Source organism: Crotalus tigris, unplaced genomic scaffold (assembly GCF_016545835.1).
Source record: "Crotalus tigris isolate CLP2741 ecotype Arizona unplaced genomic scaffold, ASM1654583v1 scf7180000024339.11422700, whole genome shotgun sequence".
NCBI classification, from domain to species: Eukaryota; Metazoa; Chordata; class Lepidosauria; order Squamata; family Viperidae; genus Crotalus; species Crotalus tigris.
The window spans coordinates 11,334,553-11,352,583 of record NW_024100509.1 but is presented as its reverse complement, the minus strand read 5'-3'; the positions used below and the strand labels follow the sequence as shown (position 1 = coordinate 11,352,583).

The following is an 18,031-nucleotide window of genomic DNA, read 5'->3' as shown; positions in this document are numbered from 1 at the left end:
ATTGAATGTGCACGCTTTGTGATAGACCAAGTTGATTGCCGTCCAGAATTTGTGTATCTGCCTTCCAGGTGTCAGTAGTCTTTTGCAACCAAGACATGCAATCTAGATAAGAAATTCCACTCTGTGTCTGTGGTATGACAGGACAGCAAGTAATATCAGATGCATCCTGATGTTATTGTGCAAATTTTACAGATTACACACACAGCGTCATTTTGTCATTGTGGCAGCTTCAGCCAGAGACCTATATCTCAATAGAAAGGTCCCCCAATAATTTAGGTAAATAATTATTCCTTAAAGATTTACTTTGACTTAATGATTATCAAAATACGCCTTTGACTATTTCCTGAAGGGCTGTAAAATGTGGTTAGTTGAAGTGTTGAAGGAAAAAACCCAGCTATTCTGACACCTCTGTATTGCACTGTTATGTATTTTGAGTAAGCCACAGCATTCTGTCAAGTGGTGGCAACTTGTTTGAGATAGACACATTTATGAGATTTTGAGCAATGATGTCTGAAGAAAAAGCTACATTTTTTCAAAGACTCTAGTCCTATTGTAAGGACACCTTGAGTCAAAGAAAATTGGGGGAATATGAAAGAGATCTGATGGCCATGTTGTAGATTTTTGAAATATAACACTCAGATCTATCATGAACATTTAGAACAGGGGTCTTCAAACTTGGCCCTTTTATGACTTATGGATTTCAACTCCCAGAATTTCTCAGCCAGACACGCTGGCTGACGAATTCTGGGAGTTGAAGTCCACAAGTCATAAAAGGGCCAAGTTTGAAGACCCTTGATTTAGAAGGTGCCCAGGAATCAGACCTAAACCTGGCTAAACCTGGAGTAGCCAGATCACTATAATTGGATGTATGGAAAAAATAGCTTCCTTTGAATAAAACTGAGTTCATTTTAGTTCACGGTTGAAATGTAACAAAGCATAGACTAACACCAAGCTTAACATCAGACCAATTATCAAGAAGTAAACAATACCCCGAAAGTTGGACCATAAGAAAGGCTGAGCGCCAAAGAATTGAGGCGTTTGAACTATGGTGCTGGAGAAGACTCCTGCGACTCCCTTGGACTGCAAGGCGATCAAACCGGTCAGTCCTAGAGGAGATCAACCCTGACTGCTCTTTGGAAGGCCAGATCCTGAAGTTGAAACTCAAGTACTTTGGCCACCTAATGAGAAGGAAGGACTCACTGGAGAAGAGCCTAATACTAGGAAAGATTGAGGGCAACAGAAGAAGAGGACAACAGAGAATGAAGTGGCTGGATGGAGTCACTGAAGCAGTAGGCGTGAGCTTAAATGGACTTCAGAAGATGGTAGAGGATAGCAAGGCCTGGAGGAATGTTGTCTATGGGTCGCAATGGCTCAGACACAACTTCGCAACTAACAACAACAAACAATACCCCAATTAAAAAACTGCCAAACAAGTTATCAGTAAATAACTTAGCCAAAGATCCACCAAGACCACTCCCACCAACAATGACAGAGCAACCCGCTAAAATATAAATTGAGAGCAAACTTTATTCCCTACTAAAATTGATGATAGTTTGGATAATGAAACCTCTGCAAGAAAACAACCAACCTCAGAGAGCACCAAGGACTTCTGAATGCATTTTGCTTACATGCACCTGGAATGTGTTATGTTTTTTGTGAAAAAGCAGAAATGATTTCCACTGTCATAGTTTGAGGCTTCTGCGGTCATGGATTTCTTGGTAGTCTCCCATTCAATTGCTAACCAAGCCCGCCCTTGCTTAGCTTTATTTGAGATATCCAAAATTGGTTCGGTCTGGCCATTTTCTCAACTCAGTCACTGATGCTAAGTGGCTGACATAAGCTTGACATGACCTTTGTGACAATAAGAGAAGGAGCAAGGAAGAACTTTCTTGTGTGAGAGGGAATGTCAGGAGGTTGTAGAACTGTTATAGAAAAGATATCTTAGTCCTGAGAAAGTAGGAAATGTTAAGAAAGAAACTCAAAATAACTGTGCCTTGATTTTGTTAGATAGACATTGGAGTAGAAAGGACCTCTGACAAGCTGTCAAATGTCCTGACTGCAACCAAGTACATTAGAGACTCCTAACAACTCCTGTTTCTTGGTTTTTGCCTTGAAGGATAGAGACAGCCTCATTTTGAGAGAGACACACAAAATTAGTTTTTCAAAATGAGAAAGGTTTGTACATGCCTTGTGATGTTTGTTTGCCAATCGGTTGTAAGTGATGCCATAAAAGTTGATGTTAGGATGCAAAATTTAGAATTAGAACCACAGAAATTATTAGTAAGAATGCAGATAAGCCCATAGAAGAAGACATGGAATCAGTTTCCTGTTTTGAACAACTAGAAAAAGCTTGGGAGCTAAGTTAGTATAAATACTTGTCCCCTCTTCTCTTCTGTCTACTTCTAAAAACTCCCTTTTGATCCTTTAATTGGGGTAGAGTTGGGGTGACCAGATGGAGCTGAGCATTTACTGGCTGGATGCCCTTCCTGATGCCTACGCAGAGTTCACAGCTCTCTGATAGACAAACATCTGCCGCTGCCTAGGGTTGAACTGTCAACCTTCCAAGTAGGAGGTGAGCATCTTCATCACTCAGACACCACGTTGCTCTCTTCTGTCCTACTTCAACATTCTCAAAAGCTGTTCTGATAGGCAACCGGGACCTTATCCATAGATTTATCCCGTTTTGCCCAAACTGAGATGTTGCTTTTACTAATCAACCCATTCTTTGCACAAAGTCACCATTCGGTACTCTTCTCAAAGTATGAAGACTAATCCAGACAGAGAATCAATTGAAGCATTTTTACTTTTATTTTTATTTTTTAACTCAGGCTCCTGTAGGTTGAATTTTATAGCTATCACAAAAACTTTTAAAATATTAAAGCTTCGGAAAGAGTATTTTATGTCTGTCTTTGTGGGCCCCAAGCTACAAATCTTGTGCTACTGCACGGCTCCCTGCTAACCGGCATTTTCAGGTTGATTTCACAATGGCACCGACTAGAAAACCACTAAAGCACTCAGAAGGATGTTATCCATCTTTGGGGATTTATAGCCAAGACTTGAAGTACCTACTTTGAAGTCCAGTGGTTTTCTGCTGGTCTTTATTTCACCAAGCAAAGTCCATTATTGGAATGGAGGTAGTATTACTCTTGCTAGGCCAGTCTGGGAAAAAAAAAATTAATGGCATTTCTCTGGGGCCTGAGTAAAAAGAGTAAGAATCCAATCCAAGGATTCTTTACTTGGGAGTAAATCTTCCAAAAACGAAATGGGTCATGCCTAACTTGTAAGTTAAATAATTTAATCCATGTTACATGAATGTGCTGTTATTTGGAACTAGAGCAAACAGGCAGTTTAAAAAAACCAACAAATCAAATTTCAAATTGCCTGGTAAAATTGATCCACCTGGTTCCAGAACAAACAGGACAGGAAATTTCCTGACAAAACAATTAATCAGTGGAAGCACCTCCAGATGTTGTGGGTGCTCCAGTACTGGAGGTTTTTAAGAAGAGATTGGACAATCCTATGTCTGAAATGGTATAGAGTAGTGGCTTTCAACCTTTTCCTCACCACAGACCCCCTTTAAATACTATTGGTGGCCACGGACCCCCCCAAGACACAATTCAAGATTTAAATCACAACATCTTTTCAAGCCTTCGTGGATCTGCTATGATGACACTGTGCTCCTCCCAGGAGTCCGTGGACCACAGATTGAGAACCACTGATACCGAGTTTCCTGCTTGAGCAGGGGGTTGGACTAGAAGACCTCCAAGGTCCCTTCCAACTCTGTTATTCTGTTCTGTTAAGGACAACCAGCGCATAGCAACACAGTACTATTCTTTGAGACTTCACTTAATTGGTTTTATTATAGGATTGTGCTCTTATGCCATGTTGTAATGACAATAAAATAATGCATTCCTGTTGGGTTAGCCGGGTTGGCCAAATAATATATAATATACACACCGCATTTTCTTCTTAATTTCATACATATATATGAAATGCCCATTGTCATTTTTTCCTGTGGGCACAATGGCATACATTAAAAATGAAATTTAGTTGCTTCCTCTCAAAGTATACACATACATAACACTTTAAATAATAATAATAATACAGTATTACTGCAGTGGTTCATGTTCTATTTTTGAAATGAAAAAATAATTTCTTGAAGAACATAAGAAAAGGGATATATCCTACTTAGGCTGAAAGAGAATTGCTGGGAAAAATACATGATCTCATCGTGAAGTGGGAGAAATGCATTAGGCATGCATTAAGATGAATAATAATTTCTGCTCTCCTCAGCAAATAGGGAAATCCAAAATGGCGGGTATAGTATACAATATGTGCACTGCTGTGTTCACACTTTTAAACATATACAAAACATGTACATAAATATACAGGTAGTCCTTGACTTAAAACCACAGCTGAGTCCCAAATTTCTGTTGCCATATGAGACAGTTGTTAAGTAAATTTTGTCTCATTTTACGACCTTTCTTGCTACAGTTGTTAAGTGAATCACTGCAATTGTTAAGTTATTAACACAGTTATTAATTTGGCTACCCCATTGATCACATGACCCCGGGACACAGCAATGGTCATAAATATGAGTCAGTTGCCAAGTGTCTTAATTTTGATCACATGACCCTTGGGATGGCACAACAGTCATAACTGTGAAAAATGGCCAAAAGTCACTTTTTGTAGTGCGGTTGTAACTTCGAACAGTCACTAAATGAACTGTTATAAGTCAAAGATTATCTGTATCTGTATTAAAAGAATAGTACACTATACAGGTATGTGACTCCAGTAAAATTTAGCTATTCATTCCCTACATAGTATATTCATTCACCTGAACTTGCAATTTACTATGAAAAATGTTTTGCATGCCACTCATATGCACACTGGAACGTATGCATGCAAATTATGCATATGAAAGACATGTATGTGCAGGGATGTAGCGTTGTTTTTAGGTGCTTTCTGTGTTAACATCATAAACTGTAGTCAAGTTACTTGGACACACTTGGAGTTGGGAAGCTAATAAATGCGAATAAATAAATTCAAATAAGCAAATGAATAAAAACAGTTGTAGACATTAGAATCAGTATTTTGGCACATCCAAAATAAAGGTTTATACTGCTCATCCCTAATTTCTTTTGGTCTAAAGATACCCAAGATCACTTTAGCATTTAACAGCTGCAGTCACATTTTTTTTTTAGCCATCATTTCCTCCCCTGTGGTGACACAATTATCAGCCCTGATTATTGAACTATAAAACCCCATCTATCCTATTCATCCCGGGCTGATTCTTCGTTGCCACTACAGGTAAGATCACATGCTGAACAAGAAAAGGATGACATTAATTACTTTCCAGAACGTGCCTTGGCTTCTGATAGGAATGATTTAGCATTGCGAGAATGGAAAAAAGCCACATGCAAGAGCATCATAAATAGCAGTGGAAAATCAATGTACCTAGGGACTGCTACTCCTTGCAATATTTCCAAGTTAAGCACAGAAGCCCCAATAAAATAGCAGTGTTTCAATATCTCAGGGGCTGCCACAAAGAAGAGGGAGTCAAGCTATTCTCCAAAGCACCTGAAGGCAGGACAAGAAGCAACGAATGGAAACTAAGCAAGGAGAGAAGTAACCTAGAACTAAGGAGAAATTTCCTGACAGTTAAAACAATTAACCAGTGGAACAACCTGCCTCCAGAAGCGGTGAATGCGCCAACACAGGAAGTTTTTAAGAAGAAACTTGACAGCCATTTGTCCGAAATGTTAGGGTTTCCTGCCTAACGTGGACTACATGATCTCCAAGGACCCTTCCAACTTTATTATTATTATTATTATTATTATTATTATTATTATTATTATTATTATTATTATTATTATTAAAAGCAACACTGAAGTAGAACTGGAGGGACTTCTGAAAACGTCTTCGTACTAAGAGTTGATTCCAAATGATCCTGGAAGATCAAGAGAACCACAGATAGTCTTCGACTTACAACGGTTCATTTAGTGACCATTCAAAGTTACAACGGCACTGACAAAAGTGACTTATGACCATTTTTCACACTTATGACCATTGCGGCATCCCTATTGGTCACATGATTTATATTCGGATGCTTGACAACTGGTTCCTATTTATGATGGTGGCAGTGTCCCGGAGTCACCATTTGTGACTTTCTGTCAAGCAAAGTCCATGGGGGAGCCAGATTCACTTAACAACCGTGTTCCTAACCTAACAACAGCAGTGATTCACTTAACAGATGTCGCCAGAAAGGTCGTAAAATGAGACAAAACTCACTTAACAAATTTCTCACTTAGCAACATAAATTCTGGGCTCAACTGTGGTCGTAAGTCGAGGACTATCTGTACCCCTCACCTCCCCCCAAAGCAAACTCTTTAACATTTGTACCAATAGAAGAGAATATTTTTGTAGCTCAAGTTCTCCTGTGGCAGACATGTCAAACTCGTGACGTCACGTGACGTCGTGCAACGTATCGGGACGGATTTGCCATTGCTGGCAATGGGGTGGGTGCGGCTTCCGGATGACGCGTCCGGTCCAAGGGCTGGCAGTTTGACACCCCTGTCCTGTGGGGTCCTTGGTGCTCTCAGAACTTGGTTGTTTCTTGCAGATGTTTCATTACTTAACTAGGTAACATCATCAGTGCTGGAAGAGAAGGGCCTTCACTGCCTTCCATTACCCAACTTCCTAGTTGGGTAATGAAACATCTACAAGAAAACAACAAGCTCAGAGAGCACCAAGGACCCACATTTGAGATTTGTTTCGTTGGGAGTGTTTCAAGAATCGTGTTGACTGACATCTCAGCTGGAGTAGCAGAAAGTTCTACTGAGTGTCAAGATTCCTTCTTGTACAATACTGCAAAATCACGATTATGGTTTTGGATTGGGATTGCGGAGAATGGTTGAACCTATTAAGCCAGGGGTGTCAAACTCAATTTCACTGAGGGCCGCATCAGCATTGCGGTTGCCCTGGGAAGGCCGGGTGGGTGTGGCCAGAGTGGGTGCAGCCTACTGAGTGGGCGTGGATGGAGCGGGTGTGGCCTACTGGGTGGGCGTGGCCAGTTCTACATCGTTTGCGTCAAGGGTGCCTATCAGGGGCCTGGGCAGGAGTGGGACAGATCTGAGGGTCTCTGGCAGAAGGGGGTGGGACCGGAGCAAGTGCCAAGATAGCCACCACAAAATTGTACATTGGCTTCTGGCCGGCCTGGGCCAGGGCCAAGGCAGCGGGGGCCGTTCCCTCACTGTTTCCAGGATGGCTTCGCGGGCCACATGAAACCACTTTGCAGGCTGCATCCGGCCCCCGGGCCTTGTGTTTGACATGTCTGTATTAAGCGATTCAGGGCTACTAGCTTTTTCATTCCCACCTAACTGTGCTGAATCAAGCAGCTGAGTGGTTGAATTATTTTCATTTAATTATAACTGAAATTATTGGATACATTTAATTGTGTTTTTCCTGGTCCACCTACTTCTTTATCCTAACTGACTTGGATGATAGGATAACTGACAGAAGGATTACTACTGCAGGATGAGTTCAACATTTGAAGGGTTTATTTGTTATTAGGAAGACGATCTCTCTCCCTAGTGACTCTGAGCAGCACGATGCTTATTGCTGGATTACTGGTGTGGCACGGAAGGCTTGGGTTCAAGTTAGGTCTTTTTTTAGACGTGTCATGCTAGAGAATGAGAGCAAAAACCCAAAGTATGGAGTCTGCTCTCTTTTCTCCTCTTTCCCCAGCCTACCAATTATATCTTCTGTTATTTTCCAGACAGTAAAACCAACTGCTGTCATGCTAGAAAGTGGTGCTCTGTCAGTGTTGGGGCTGACTTATGACAACCAGTATTTAAACTATACTGTATCCTGTGCAGCGGTGTCAGCAAATTTCCTGAACGGTTAAATCCCTGTCACTTTCTGCCACTCCCAAATTCCCATGGAAATTCACCACAAACTGCGGTTCTCGGAAGTACCTCTAAGAGATGGAAATGACCATAACCACAAGGCTCTAAATGTTCCTGCAGTGGTTTAGAAAATTACTAGAGAATGGTTTTAAAAAGCTGATCCAGCACCTTGTGGGAGTCGTAATTCAAGCTCACAGAAAATGCTAAGCTATGATGTGAGGACGCTGAAGGATGCACTGGATGGTGGTGATGAACTTGCAAGGAAGACACACAACTGCTGTGTGCATATCCAAGAGCCACATTTTTTTCCCCCTAAGTCCTTGGATGGCAGAAGAAGTTGAAGATCAGGGGTCTTGAAACTTGGCCCTTTTATGACTTGTGAACTTCAACTCCCAGAATTCCTCAGCCAGCGTGCCTGGCTGAGGAATTCTGGGAGTTGAAGTCCACAAGTCATAAAAGGGCCGAGTTTCAAGACCCCTGTTGAAGATTCTCTTTGTCTTCAATGATGTAAAGCCTATTATAAAGGTTAGCCTCTGTAGTAATTCTAACATAACAATTGTTTTGGTTTGTATGGAACCTCCCATTTCTTCTGAGTATCTATGAAAAGCGGTATTTAATTCATTTATTCAACTTTATGGCTGTTTAACCACTATGACAAATAAATTACAAACAAGCCAAAAGGGAAAACAATTCGTAACAAAACAGCAGGCAATTTTGCAATGGGAGATACTAACCAAAACATTCTACTTTACTTCCTAGAGTTGAACTCGCTCAAAACTCTGGCTCAATGCCCAAAATTAAGTTCCTAAGAGCCTTAGAAAAGACAAATTGGCTTGGCAGAAGGCCTCATAAAGCTGCTCTGTATGCTATTCAAGACCTTGACATTTTGTGATAGACAATTCTGCAACTACCAAACTGCAACTTGGGGATCATATGAGCATCCTTATGCCACAATGGATGAAATGGCTTGATTCAAGATATACATCATGGTTTAGCATTATGTGTGAACCAGAATTAATGGTGAGTCTGGAAACCACCCTTTGCAAACGGAGAGCCAATTCAGCATCACATGAGCACAATTTTCCCTTATCAGTTTCAACCATATTTGATCATTCACCTGTTCTGTTCATAAGTATATTTCATCCTTCTTCTGAACAACCCTTTGTTGTTAAACAATATTATAAAATTAAATGGAAATGTGTTAGCTGAACCGATAATGGCTAGGGAACTGTGTGTTATTTGTACACCTACCCCACTTGCAAAATATAACCCTATGAAGCTAACATTGGATCTGAAATAAACAATAAACAGAGCAGCACTGTGAAAACGTAATACAAAACACACGAATAGAAGCAAAAAAAGCCAGCATGCTCAAAATCTTAAATCAATTTTCCAGACAGGCTCATTCAATACCCTTACCCAGTGCTCCCAAAAATTAAGATTTAAACTTTACAGAAGGCCACAACCACCAATCTTCACAGGTAATTAGGATTAGAATCATGTTCTCAATAGGTGTTAGCATCAGGCTGAACTTATCTGGTTTGGAAATTAAGTAGGTCAGCACTTAGAAAACAAACCAATAGGAAATTATAGGGCTGTGGACTAAACTAGACTCTTTGTGTGTGTGTGTGTGTGTGTGTGTGTGTGTGTGTGTGTGTGTGTGTGAGAACATGCATGTGTCTGCACATGCATTTCAGTCAGGGTTGACTCCTGGTAATTGGATAAATCCTTACATTTTTCTTAGTAAAATTTTCTGGAACTTCTTTGCCATTGCTTCCTTCCTAGGGCTGAGAGTGTGTGGCTGGCTTAAAGTCACCCAACTAGAAATCATGGTCGCCTGATTTTTAATCACTAGACTAAGCGTCCCCAAAGAAAGCAACAAGGAAATAAATCCAGTTGCCATGACGTGACTTTCAGGCAACTTTTCCTGGATGACTGAGAATCTTCATCAACATATTGCCACGTACTTTGTAGAGGAAACTCTTGAGGTTAGCTCAAGTCATATATTCCAATGACTCTTTGCCTAACTAACTTGCTCTGACTAATGAAGCTGCTTGGATGAGCAGTGAAACATCTCAAACCAATAAGAAAATAAGTGCAGTTGCTATGACTCAACTTTCGGACATTGTTCTGTATCGTTTACCATTTTGATTTTAAGATGCTTACAGTACTGTGGATTTTTTAAAGTCGTTTTTCTTAAAGGAACATTTTGTAAAGATATAAAATAGAAGAAGCAATAGAAAAAAGATTACTCAAAGGGTAAAATAAAGTGAGTGATAAAAAGTAAGAAAAAGATATTTAAAGTATTGAAGAATATTCTTTGTAGCAAACTGAAACCTAATAATTACCATCTCCATCCTCCCATATTGTATATCATAGTTCCCTTCTTAAATAATCTTTTTATTCAATAAATCCCACAACCAACAGTTCATTTTTATCTATTTTCAACAAAATGTTTATAAAAGTTGCATATTGTGAATGTTGTAATTGTTTGTTTTTATTGGACTGCTGAAACCCGCCATGATTCCTTATTGATTCAGTGGTATACAAAATAGAATAAATAATTATGTATCAAAAGGGTACGCTGCACAACTTGAAACAACTCTGAGCAGCCCACAATTATTTAAAGCATTAAAACAAGACCTTAAAAATGACAGGAAACAAAAAGAAGAGTGGATATGGCAGGATGACAAACTGAGTGGAAACAAAAGAAAACAACCTGAATTAAAAGAAGGCTTCAAAAAAAATAAATCAACAGGAGAAAGGAATAACTAAGAAGACTACTTCGCAAAATTTGTGGGATTTAGCACAGATTACAGTTTAGCGCAATAATTTCATTCTAGAATGGGGAATTATTCTTTTGTAGGGGAAAAATACAATACTCAATTTTTTTTGCTTGGGCCATATAGTTGATTATGTAACCTTCTAGATAACTTAACAGAATAACAGAATTGGAAGGGACGTTGGAGGTCTTCAAGTCCAAACTCCTGCTCAAGCAGAAGAGACCCTACACCAGGGGTAGGCAACCTTGGCTCTTTTATGACTCGTGGACTTCAACTCCCAGAATTCCTGAGCCAGCCATGCTGAGGGGAAAGGGAGAGGTTTCCATGCTGAGCCATGCTGGCTCAGGAATTCTGGGACTTGAAGTCCACAAGTCATGAAGGGGCCATAGTTCCCCCATGCTGGCTCAGGAATTCTGGGAGCTGAAGTCCACGAGTCATAAAAGAGCCAAGGTTGCCTACCTCTGCCCTTCACCATTCCAGACAAATGGCTGTCCAATCTTTACTTGAAAACCTCCAGTGTTGGAGCACCCACAATCTCTGGAGGCAAGTCATTCCACTGATTAATTGTTCTCTCTGACAGGAAATTACTCCTTAGTTCTAGGTTGCTTCTCTCCTTGATAAGCTTCCATCTGTTACTTCTTGTCCTGCCTTCTGGTGCTGTGGAAAATAGGCTGACCCCCTCTTCTCCGTGACAGCCCTTCAAATATGTCACCCCTAGTCCTTCTCTTTGTTAGACTAGAGACCCTGTTCCCGCAACCAAGAGATTTCATTTCATTTCATTAATTTCATGAAGCTAGCTCAGGCAATTTGAAACATAAACTTTACCGACTGAAGTAAAAGGATCTGTATTGCTTCATCTAGTTTTTGACTACTATTCAAAACATCACAAAGGTCCAAAACCCTTGAGAGGACTAAGCCTTTTCTTCTGCATCTTTCAACCGATTTTGTGTTTTGGTAACTATCCCTGCTAATCAAAGGTAAACTAAGTGAAATTGCTCCACAGCTGGCATGCATAAACAATGAATGTCCATGACATCTGTCTGTGGGAATAAGCTTTGGAATTAAGATGCATATTTTAAGGATGAACGTCCTTCCTTTGCGTCAGCCTTTACTACGCCATGTGAAATTTGGTTGGCATCTCTTTGGGGGGAGGGACTTATTTCAGTTCAAAGGTATTTTTCTGCCAATATTTTCTCCTTATGGGTGTAAATTCTAGGAAAGGGGCACACCAAAAATACAACCTGCATTTAATGGACCACAAAGATGGTCCTTCAGGCTAATTCAACAAGGCTCTTCTGTTTTTTCAGCACCTAACACGGTAAAAAAAGCAAATGCTGCAGTTATGCCACCTTCAAAACAGTACAGAAGTTTCCGATCATATTTTTTCACAGCCTGTGTGAATATAAAATAACAAAAATAAATATATAATAAGGACTATGCTCTGGGAAAGGTCAAGAACTCCCTCTTTGGTCTCAATTACTTAATGACATGCTTTGTTGGTTTTCATTACTCTGGCGAAATAGAAAATGAGTCAACGTCTTTGTAAACTTTATCGCTCAGGTCAGATGCCCTGATCAGTCTGAAAAAAAATGCAGACCGTCTGGGACTGTTCTAACACAATCACTGCTTTACAGGCCCTCAAATTTGCCCCCCCTCCTAATCTCATACCCTTTTCCATGACACGGCTGACCTCTTTCATTAGGCCATATCCTGAAAGTTTGGCTACTTTTGTCCCCAGAGGTCAAAGTTGACTAGCTTTCTTTGACCTCGGTCAACATCAGACTTTCTGATGTTTGAGCCTGAGAATTTAGAGTCTCAGCCTTCTGCTTGACAAAGATCAGAAGGAATCAGATCTTTTAGGTATCTGACTTGAGCTCCTTATGCTGGTCACATCGTTGGAGAAATAAAAAAAAGGAGCTTTGAATGGGGAGAAAGCAAACAAGACTGGGGGACATGAGAAGTGACACTCACCATTGCAAGAGCAGCGGACGTTTCGGTAGAATCGGGGACACACAAAACTAATCCTTGCCGTGCTGTAAGTCATCAGGGAATGGGAATCGATAGACAGATTTTGCTCACAATGCTGCTCCTGACAATCCAACCCAGAGCAATTCTTCTCGAGGATGGCAGCGATGCGAATCACATTTTCCAAGTGTCGCCTTGCATTGGTAAGCTTCTGAATCAAGTAGGCCGGCTTGTAGAAGCCGCCGGTGTGCATCTGAACCGCGAATAGCATGTCAAGCTGATTGCTACCTGCCACGGGCTGAATACTGATGATGTGCAAGCTATCTTGCTTTTGGGTGAGGACGGCGTTGCGCAGGGTACGCCTGAAGCCATGCATGTGAAGACCCACAAAATCCTCCGGGGAGATGTTCTCAAAACGGATCGTGACGGTGTTCTGCAACATCTCCTGGGCTAACTGCTCGACGTGGACGGTCACATCCATGGGGACCTGGAACCGCCCGTCGCTGACAGATACATTCAGGATATACTTCCCATTGTCCAACCCTCCGAGGGCAATGATCTTTCCGTCGTGGTTGTTAACCTTGAACAAGCTTTTCTGCTCCGACTTCAGGCCGTAGGTGAGAACATCATATACATCTTGGTCTGTCGCATGGATCTTTCCGATAACACCTCCCGGGAAGTCATCTTCCATAGTCACAATAAAAATCTCCAGGGGAATGGCTGTTGGCTTGTGGATGCTTTCTTCGATCACCCGGATCTGAATGAAGGTGTGGGAGACCTGCTGAGGCTTTCCCGAATCCTTTGCCTAATTCAAGAAATGAGAAACTGAAAACTCAATGATGTCGCACAAACAACCCTTTCAATGTTGCCCAGGAAGGGAAACTAAAAATATCTGGGCAGCTTTTTCTTCAGAAGAAATTTCAAACTCTCCACAGCAAAAGGTTGATGGCAAATCTATAGCAGAACAAATAACAAATAAGCAGGACCCAATCTGGGACGGTCACCGGAACCAGAAGTTTAATCTTCCGAGCTTTTGGACTCATGCTGGAGCCCATCCTTAGGGAATCCTAAAGGTGCTTTGTCAGAAAACATCTGGACTTTGTTTTTCTTCGAAGCGTCTTGAGATGAGAAGCAAAACGTCTTCAAGGAAAAACAAAGTCCAGTTGTCTTTTGAAAAAGTACCAGAAGTAAATGCCGTTTTCTGGCAAAGCCATCCTAAATCATGATCATGTGACTGCAGGGAACTGCAAATAGCCATAAATTCAGACTATTTACTGAGTGCACAAAATGTAATCAGGTGACTTTGTTAGATCTTTAAGCTAGGTTGTAAGTAGTTTTTTGAAGGGTCCATCATAATTTCGAATGGTTGCTAAGCATTAAGCCATACGTTGAGGGCTACCTGTATTTGCAGTGAAGGTTCCTGGAAGGAGAAATAATACAGTATTGTGTAACTGGACTTTCTTCTCCACAGGTCCTCGACTTATAACAGTTCGCTTAGTGACTGTTCAAAGTTACACTGAAAAAAGTGCCCCCCAAGGCACAGCTGAGGAAGACGCCTGCCTGCCTGCCCGGCCGCACTCTTCCTCCTGTCATTGTTGTGAGCATTTCTGTTGAGGATTGGCAGTGGGGGTGGGGTGTTTGGTTTTTATTCACCCACCCCCATCTGCTGGGTGGTTGCAGCAGGTTTTGGTCATTTCACATGACCCTGGGACACTGTGACCGTCATAAATATGAATCAGTTGCCAAGCATCTGAATGTAAATCACAAGACCCTGGAGATGCTGCAACATTCCAGCTGATCGGCACTTCCTGGCTCAGCAGAAGCACCAGGATCAGTGCTGCTTTCCAGCTGATTGGTGCTTCTTCAGGGCTCAGCAGAAGCACCAGGAGCAGCACCGAGCTACAGCTAGAGCCTGGTGCTGATCCTGGCACTTCCACTGAGCCCTGACAGCCCCAAAGAAGCGCTGATCCTGGTGCTTCCGCTGAGCCCCGACAGCCCTGCAGCTCCAGCCATCTCTCGCTCAGGCTGTGCAGTGCTGCCACCGGTTCAGCTTATTCTCCTCCCCTGCTACCACTTTTCTAGGATGGTTGTGTACCACCTGCCAGGTGCCAATGTACCACAGGTGGTACCCGTACCACTGGTTGAAAAGCCCTGATCTAGATATATGCGTCAATGGGCTGTCTGTTATCATAAGCCAAGGCTTTTTTTTTCTCCTTGTAAGATGGGATTCTGAAGTGAGAGAAGAAAAACTGAGCATTTTTACAAAGTAAAATATATACTCTAGCTTTGAAATGCTCTTTCTCCACAAACCACTGTGTTTTAAAGTCATTCTTCCTCCCACATCCAATTTCTGAAACAAAGAATTAAGACTGGGTTTAGAAGGCTGAACATCACTCAAAGATGTCATTGATCATTTTCAGGCTGTGCCTTAGACTACAATGAAAATAATGGAGAAAATAGTTAAGAAAAGCACTTTAGACTTTCAACAGTGAAAGAATTCAACTGCAAGAATGCCAGCTTGCTAATGTTGAATTGGTAAAAAAAAATCACATTTCCAGTTATTTCTTGGTAAAAATGGAATACCCAGTTATAACAGGTGGCCTGCGCATAATTTGAAGGTACAGAACAGCTGGCGAAATCTTCCCCTTTTTTCTCGTGCAAGAGAAAATCTTCTCTTTGTGATCTATTTCCCAAATGGCAAAAAGCTGCAGCCAGAGTTTACAAGCTCCAAAACAGGATATCATATAACTGTTTATGGGTTTGATTGGCATCTATATTTTTATGCATGCAAATTATGGAATGCTCATAAAACTTAAATTTGGATTACAATCAGAATGTTGAGTTTTTGCTTACCTAGTAAAACAATATTTTGTGTGGGTTATAAGAAAAATGATGACATAAACAAAACAGAAAAAAGGAGAGAAATGTAAAGATATGAACATGGGAAGAAATAGCTTCTGATATTCTTCAAAGCAATTATAAGTACAATTATATTGAACCTCTCTCTCTAAAGTTACATCGAGACTGTCTTCTTTCTATAATCTATACCAGAGGGGGGCAATGAATTTTCCCAAGGGGCAAATAGCACTTAGACTTATATACTGCTTCACAGTGCTTTACAACCCTCTCTAAGCGGTTTACAGAGTTAGCATATTGCCGCCAACAATCTGGGTCCTCCTCATTTTACCAACCTCGGAGGGATGGAAGGGTGAGTCAACCTTGAGCCGGTGAGACTCGAACTGCCAAACTGCAAGCAGCCGGCAGTCAGCAGAAGTAGCCTGCAGTACTACATTCTAACCACTGCGCCACCAGGGCTCATGAGAAACCCAGACTGCTCATTGGGGCAGCCCACCTCTGCCCCAATGAGCAAGAATCCCAGGTCTGATCCGTCCGTCCATCCATCCATCCATCCATCCATCCATCCATCCATCCATCCATCCATCCATCCATCCATCCATCTATCTATCTATCTATCTATCTATCTATCAGGTCTAATCTCCAAAATCATAAATTCCAAGTTCATTTTCTTCATTTTTATGCTAAAAGTCTTATTACACCTTATAGCTCTCTGTCATATTTCCTCTTTTTCATTTCCTGTTTTCTAATTTAACCTGTATTTGCTCTGCATTATTTCTAGAGAACTACAGGTTGCGCTTGGCTTTCGACCACAATTGAGCTCAAAATTTATGTTGCTAATGAAACATTTGTTAAGTGAATTTTGCCCCATTTTACGACTTTCCTTGCCACATTTGTTAACTGAATCACTGCAGTTCTTAAGCTAGTAACACGGTTGTTATATGAATTAGGCTTCCCCCATTGATGTTGCTTGTCAGAAGGTCGCAAAAGGGGATCGCATGACCCCGGGACACGGCAACCGTCATAAATCTGAGTCAGTTGTCAAGCATCCAAATATAAATCACGTGACCCTGGGGACGCTGCAATGGTCATAAGTGTGAAAAATGGTCACGAGTCACTTTTTTCAGTGCCGCTGTAACTTCAAACGGTCACTAAATGAACTTTTGTAATTCGAGGACTACTGTACTCGCTCTTCAAACTTGTGCTGCTCTTCGAACTTTTAATATATATAAAAGGAAAGAAAAAACAATGACAGCCTTAGGATGATCAGCTTCAAAATTTCATTTTCCTGCAATGGATTTTACTTCACTTGAATAAAATTTAAAGATATACCGTAAAGTGTATTGTAAGGAAGATTGCTAAAAAAAAAAATCACATGAAGGTGATCACAGATACATGGGTAGGAAAGATGCTGGCTTAATAATGTTGTTCTGCCATTTTCTGCCGGGATGAACAAATCAACTGGTTACCTGGATGCACAGCACATATTCAGTGGCTACCATGCGTTTGAAGATGACGGCGGATCGCAAAATGCCTTGCTGGTCAAGCACAAATTCTTTCTCTTCGTTTCCAGCCAGGATGGCGAAGGTGAAAGGCGGGCCATTGTGCAGGGAGTCTTTATCCGTTACCACCAATTGCAGAATACTGGTTCCCACTGGCTTGTTTTCCTTTGTGCATCATCACAGAATGCAGCAGTGTTCAAAAGACAGAGGCAGAGAAAATGAGAGACAGAATTTTAATTATATATCTTGGCACATTGATGAGCAACATGTGAGAGTATGGCCTTTTGACAGCACACATGTTTTTTTTTTCGTATCGGCCATCTGTTATAAAATGTGCACTTGCCTCCCACTTTTGTACTGCTAGCATAACCTATAGACTGGTTTAGAGGACCACTTAGAGCAAGAATTATAGCCTTTAATTAGGGATGCATTTCCACTTTCATCTTCAGTAAAAGGCAAAGTTTTTCCTGCCCAGTCATGTCTGATTCTTGGGGGGGGGGTGCTCATGCCAATTTCCTGGCCAAGGGAACCAGTATTGACCGAAGGCAATTTCGTGTACATATGGCTGGCATGACTTTATGCCGAGAGGCTTGGAATGCTGTTACCTTCCCACCCAAGTGGTACCTGTTTATCTATTTGCATTTGCATGCTTCCAAATTGCTAGATGGGCAGGAGCTGGAGCAAGGAATGGGAGCTTGCCCCGTCGCACAGTGCTTGGGTCTCAAATTGCCAATCTTCCCATTCACAGCCCAACATCTTAACTGCTAGGCCAGTGCACCCCTCCATCTCCAGTAACCTGTTCTCTTTAATAACTCAACTCTAGGTTACTATATATTATCGGCAAGAAACAGAAGGGGCATCCTACCTTGGTTTCAATAATCTTTGCCAACTTTCTGAAATAGTTTATTCCATGTCCCTTTCCTGCTATCTATGTCAGTTTTTCTCAACCTTACAACCATTGTAAGAAGTATAAACTTCCAACTTCCAGTTAGTTGGAGTACATACATCTTAAAATGGC

General features: G+C 41.3%; 1 protein-coding gene across 12 annotated transcripts in view; it reads right to left on the bottom strand.

Moving 5' to 3' along the window:
* The window catches only part of FAT3 (FAT atypical cadherin 3), a 550,618-nt gene that overhangs the window by 57,438 nt on the left and 475,149 nt on the right, over positions 1-18,031 (bottom strand). For all 12 annotated transcript variants that reach the window (XM_039325844.1, XM_039325847.1, XM_039325850.1 and 9 more), the window contains 2 exons: positions 16,981-17,178; positions 12,662-13,460 (listed from right to left, as the gene is read on the bottom strand). In XM_039325844.1, coding sequence (XP_039181778.1) covers positions 12,662-13,460; positions 16,981-17,178 — 997 coding nt within the window. The remainder of the gene's footprint in view (positions 1-12,661; positions 13,461-16,980; positions 17,179-18,031) is intronic.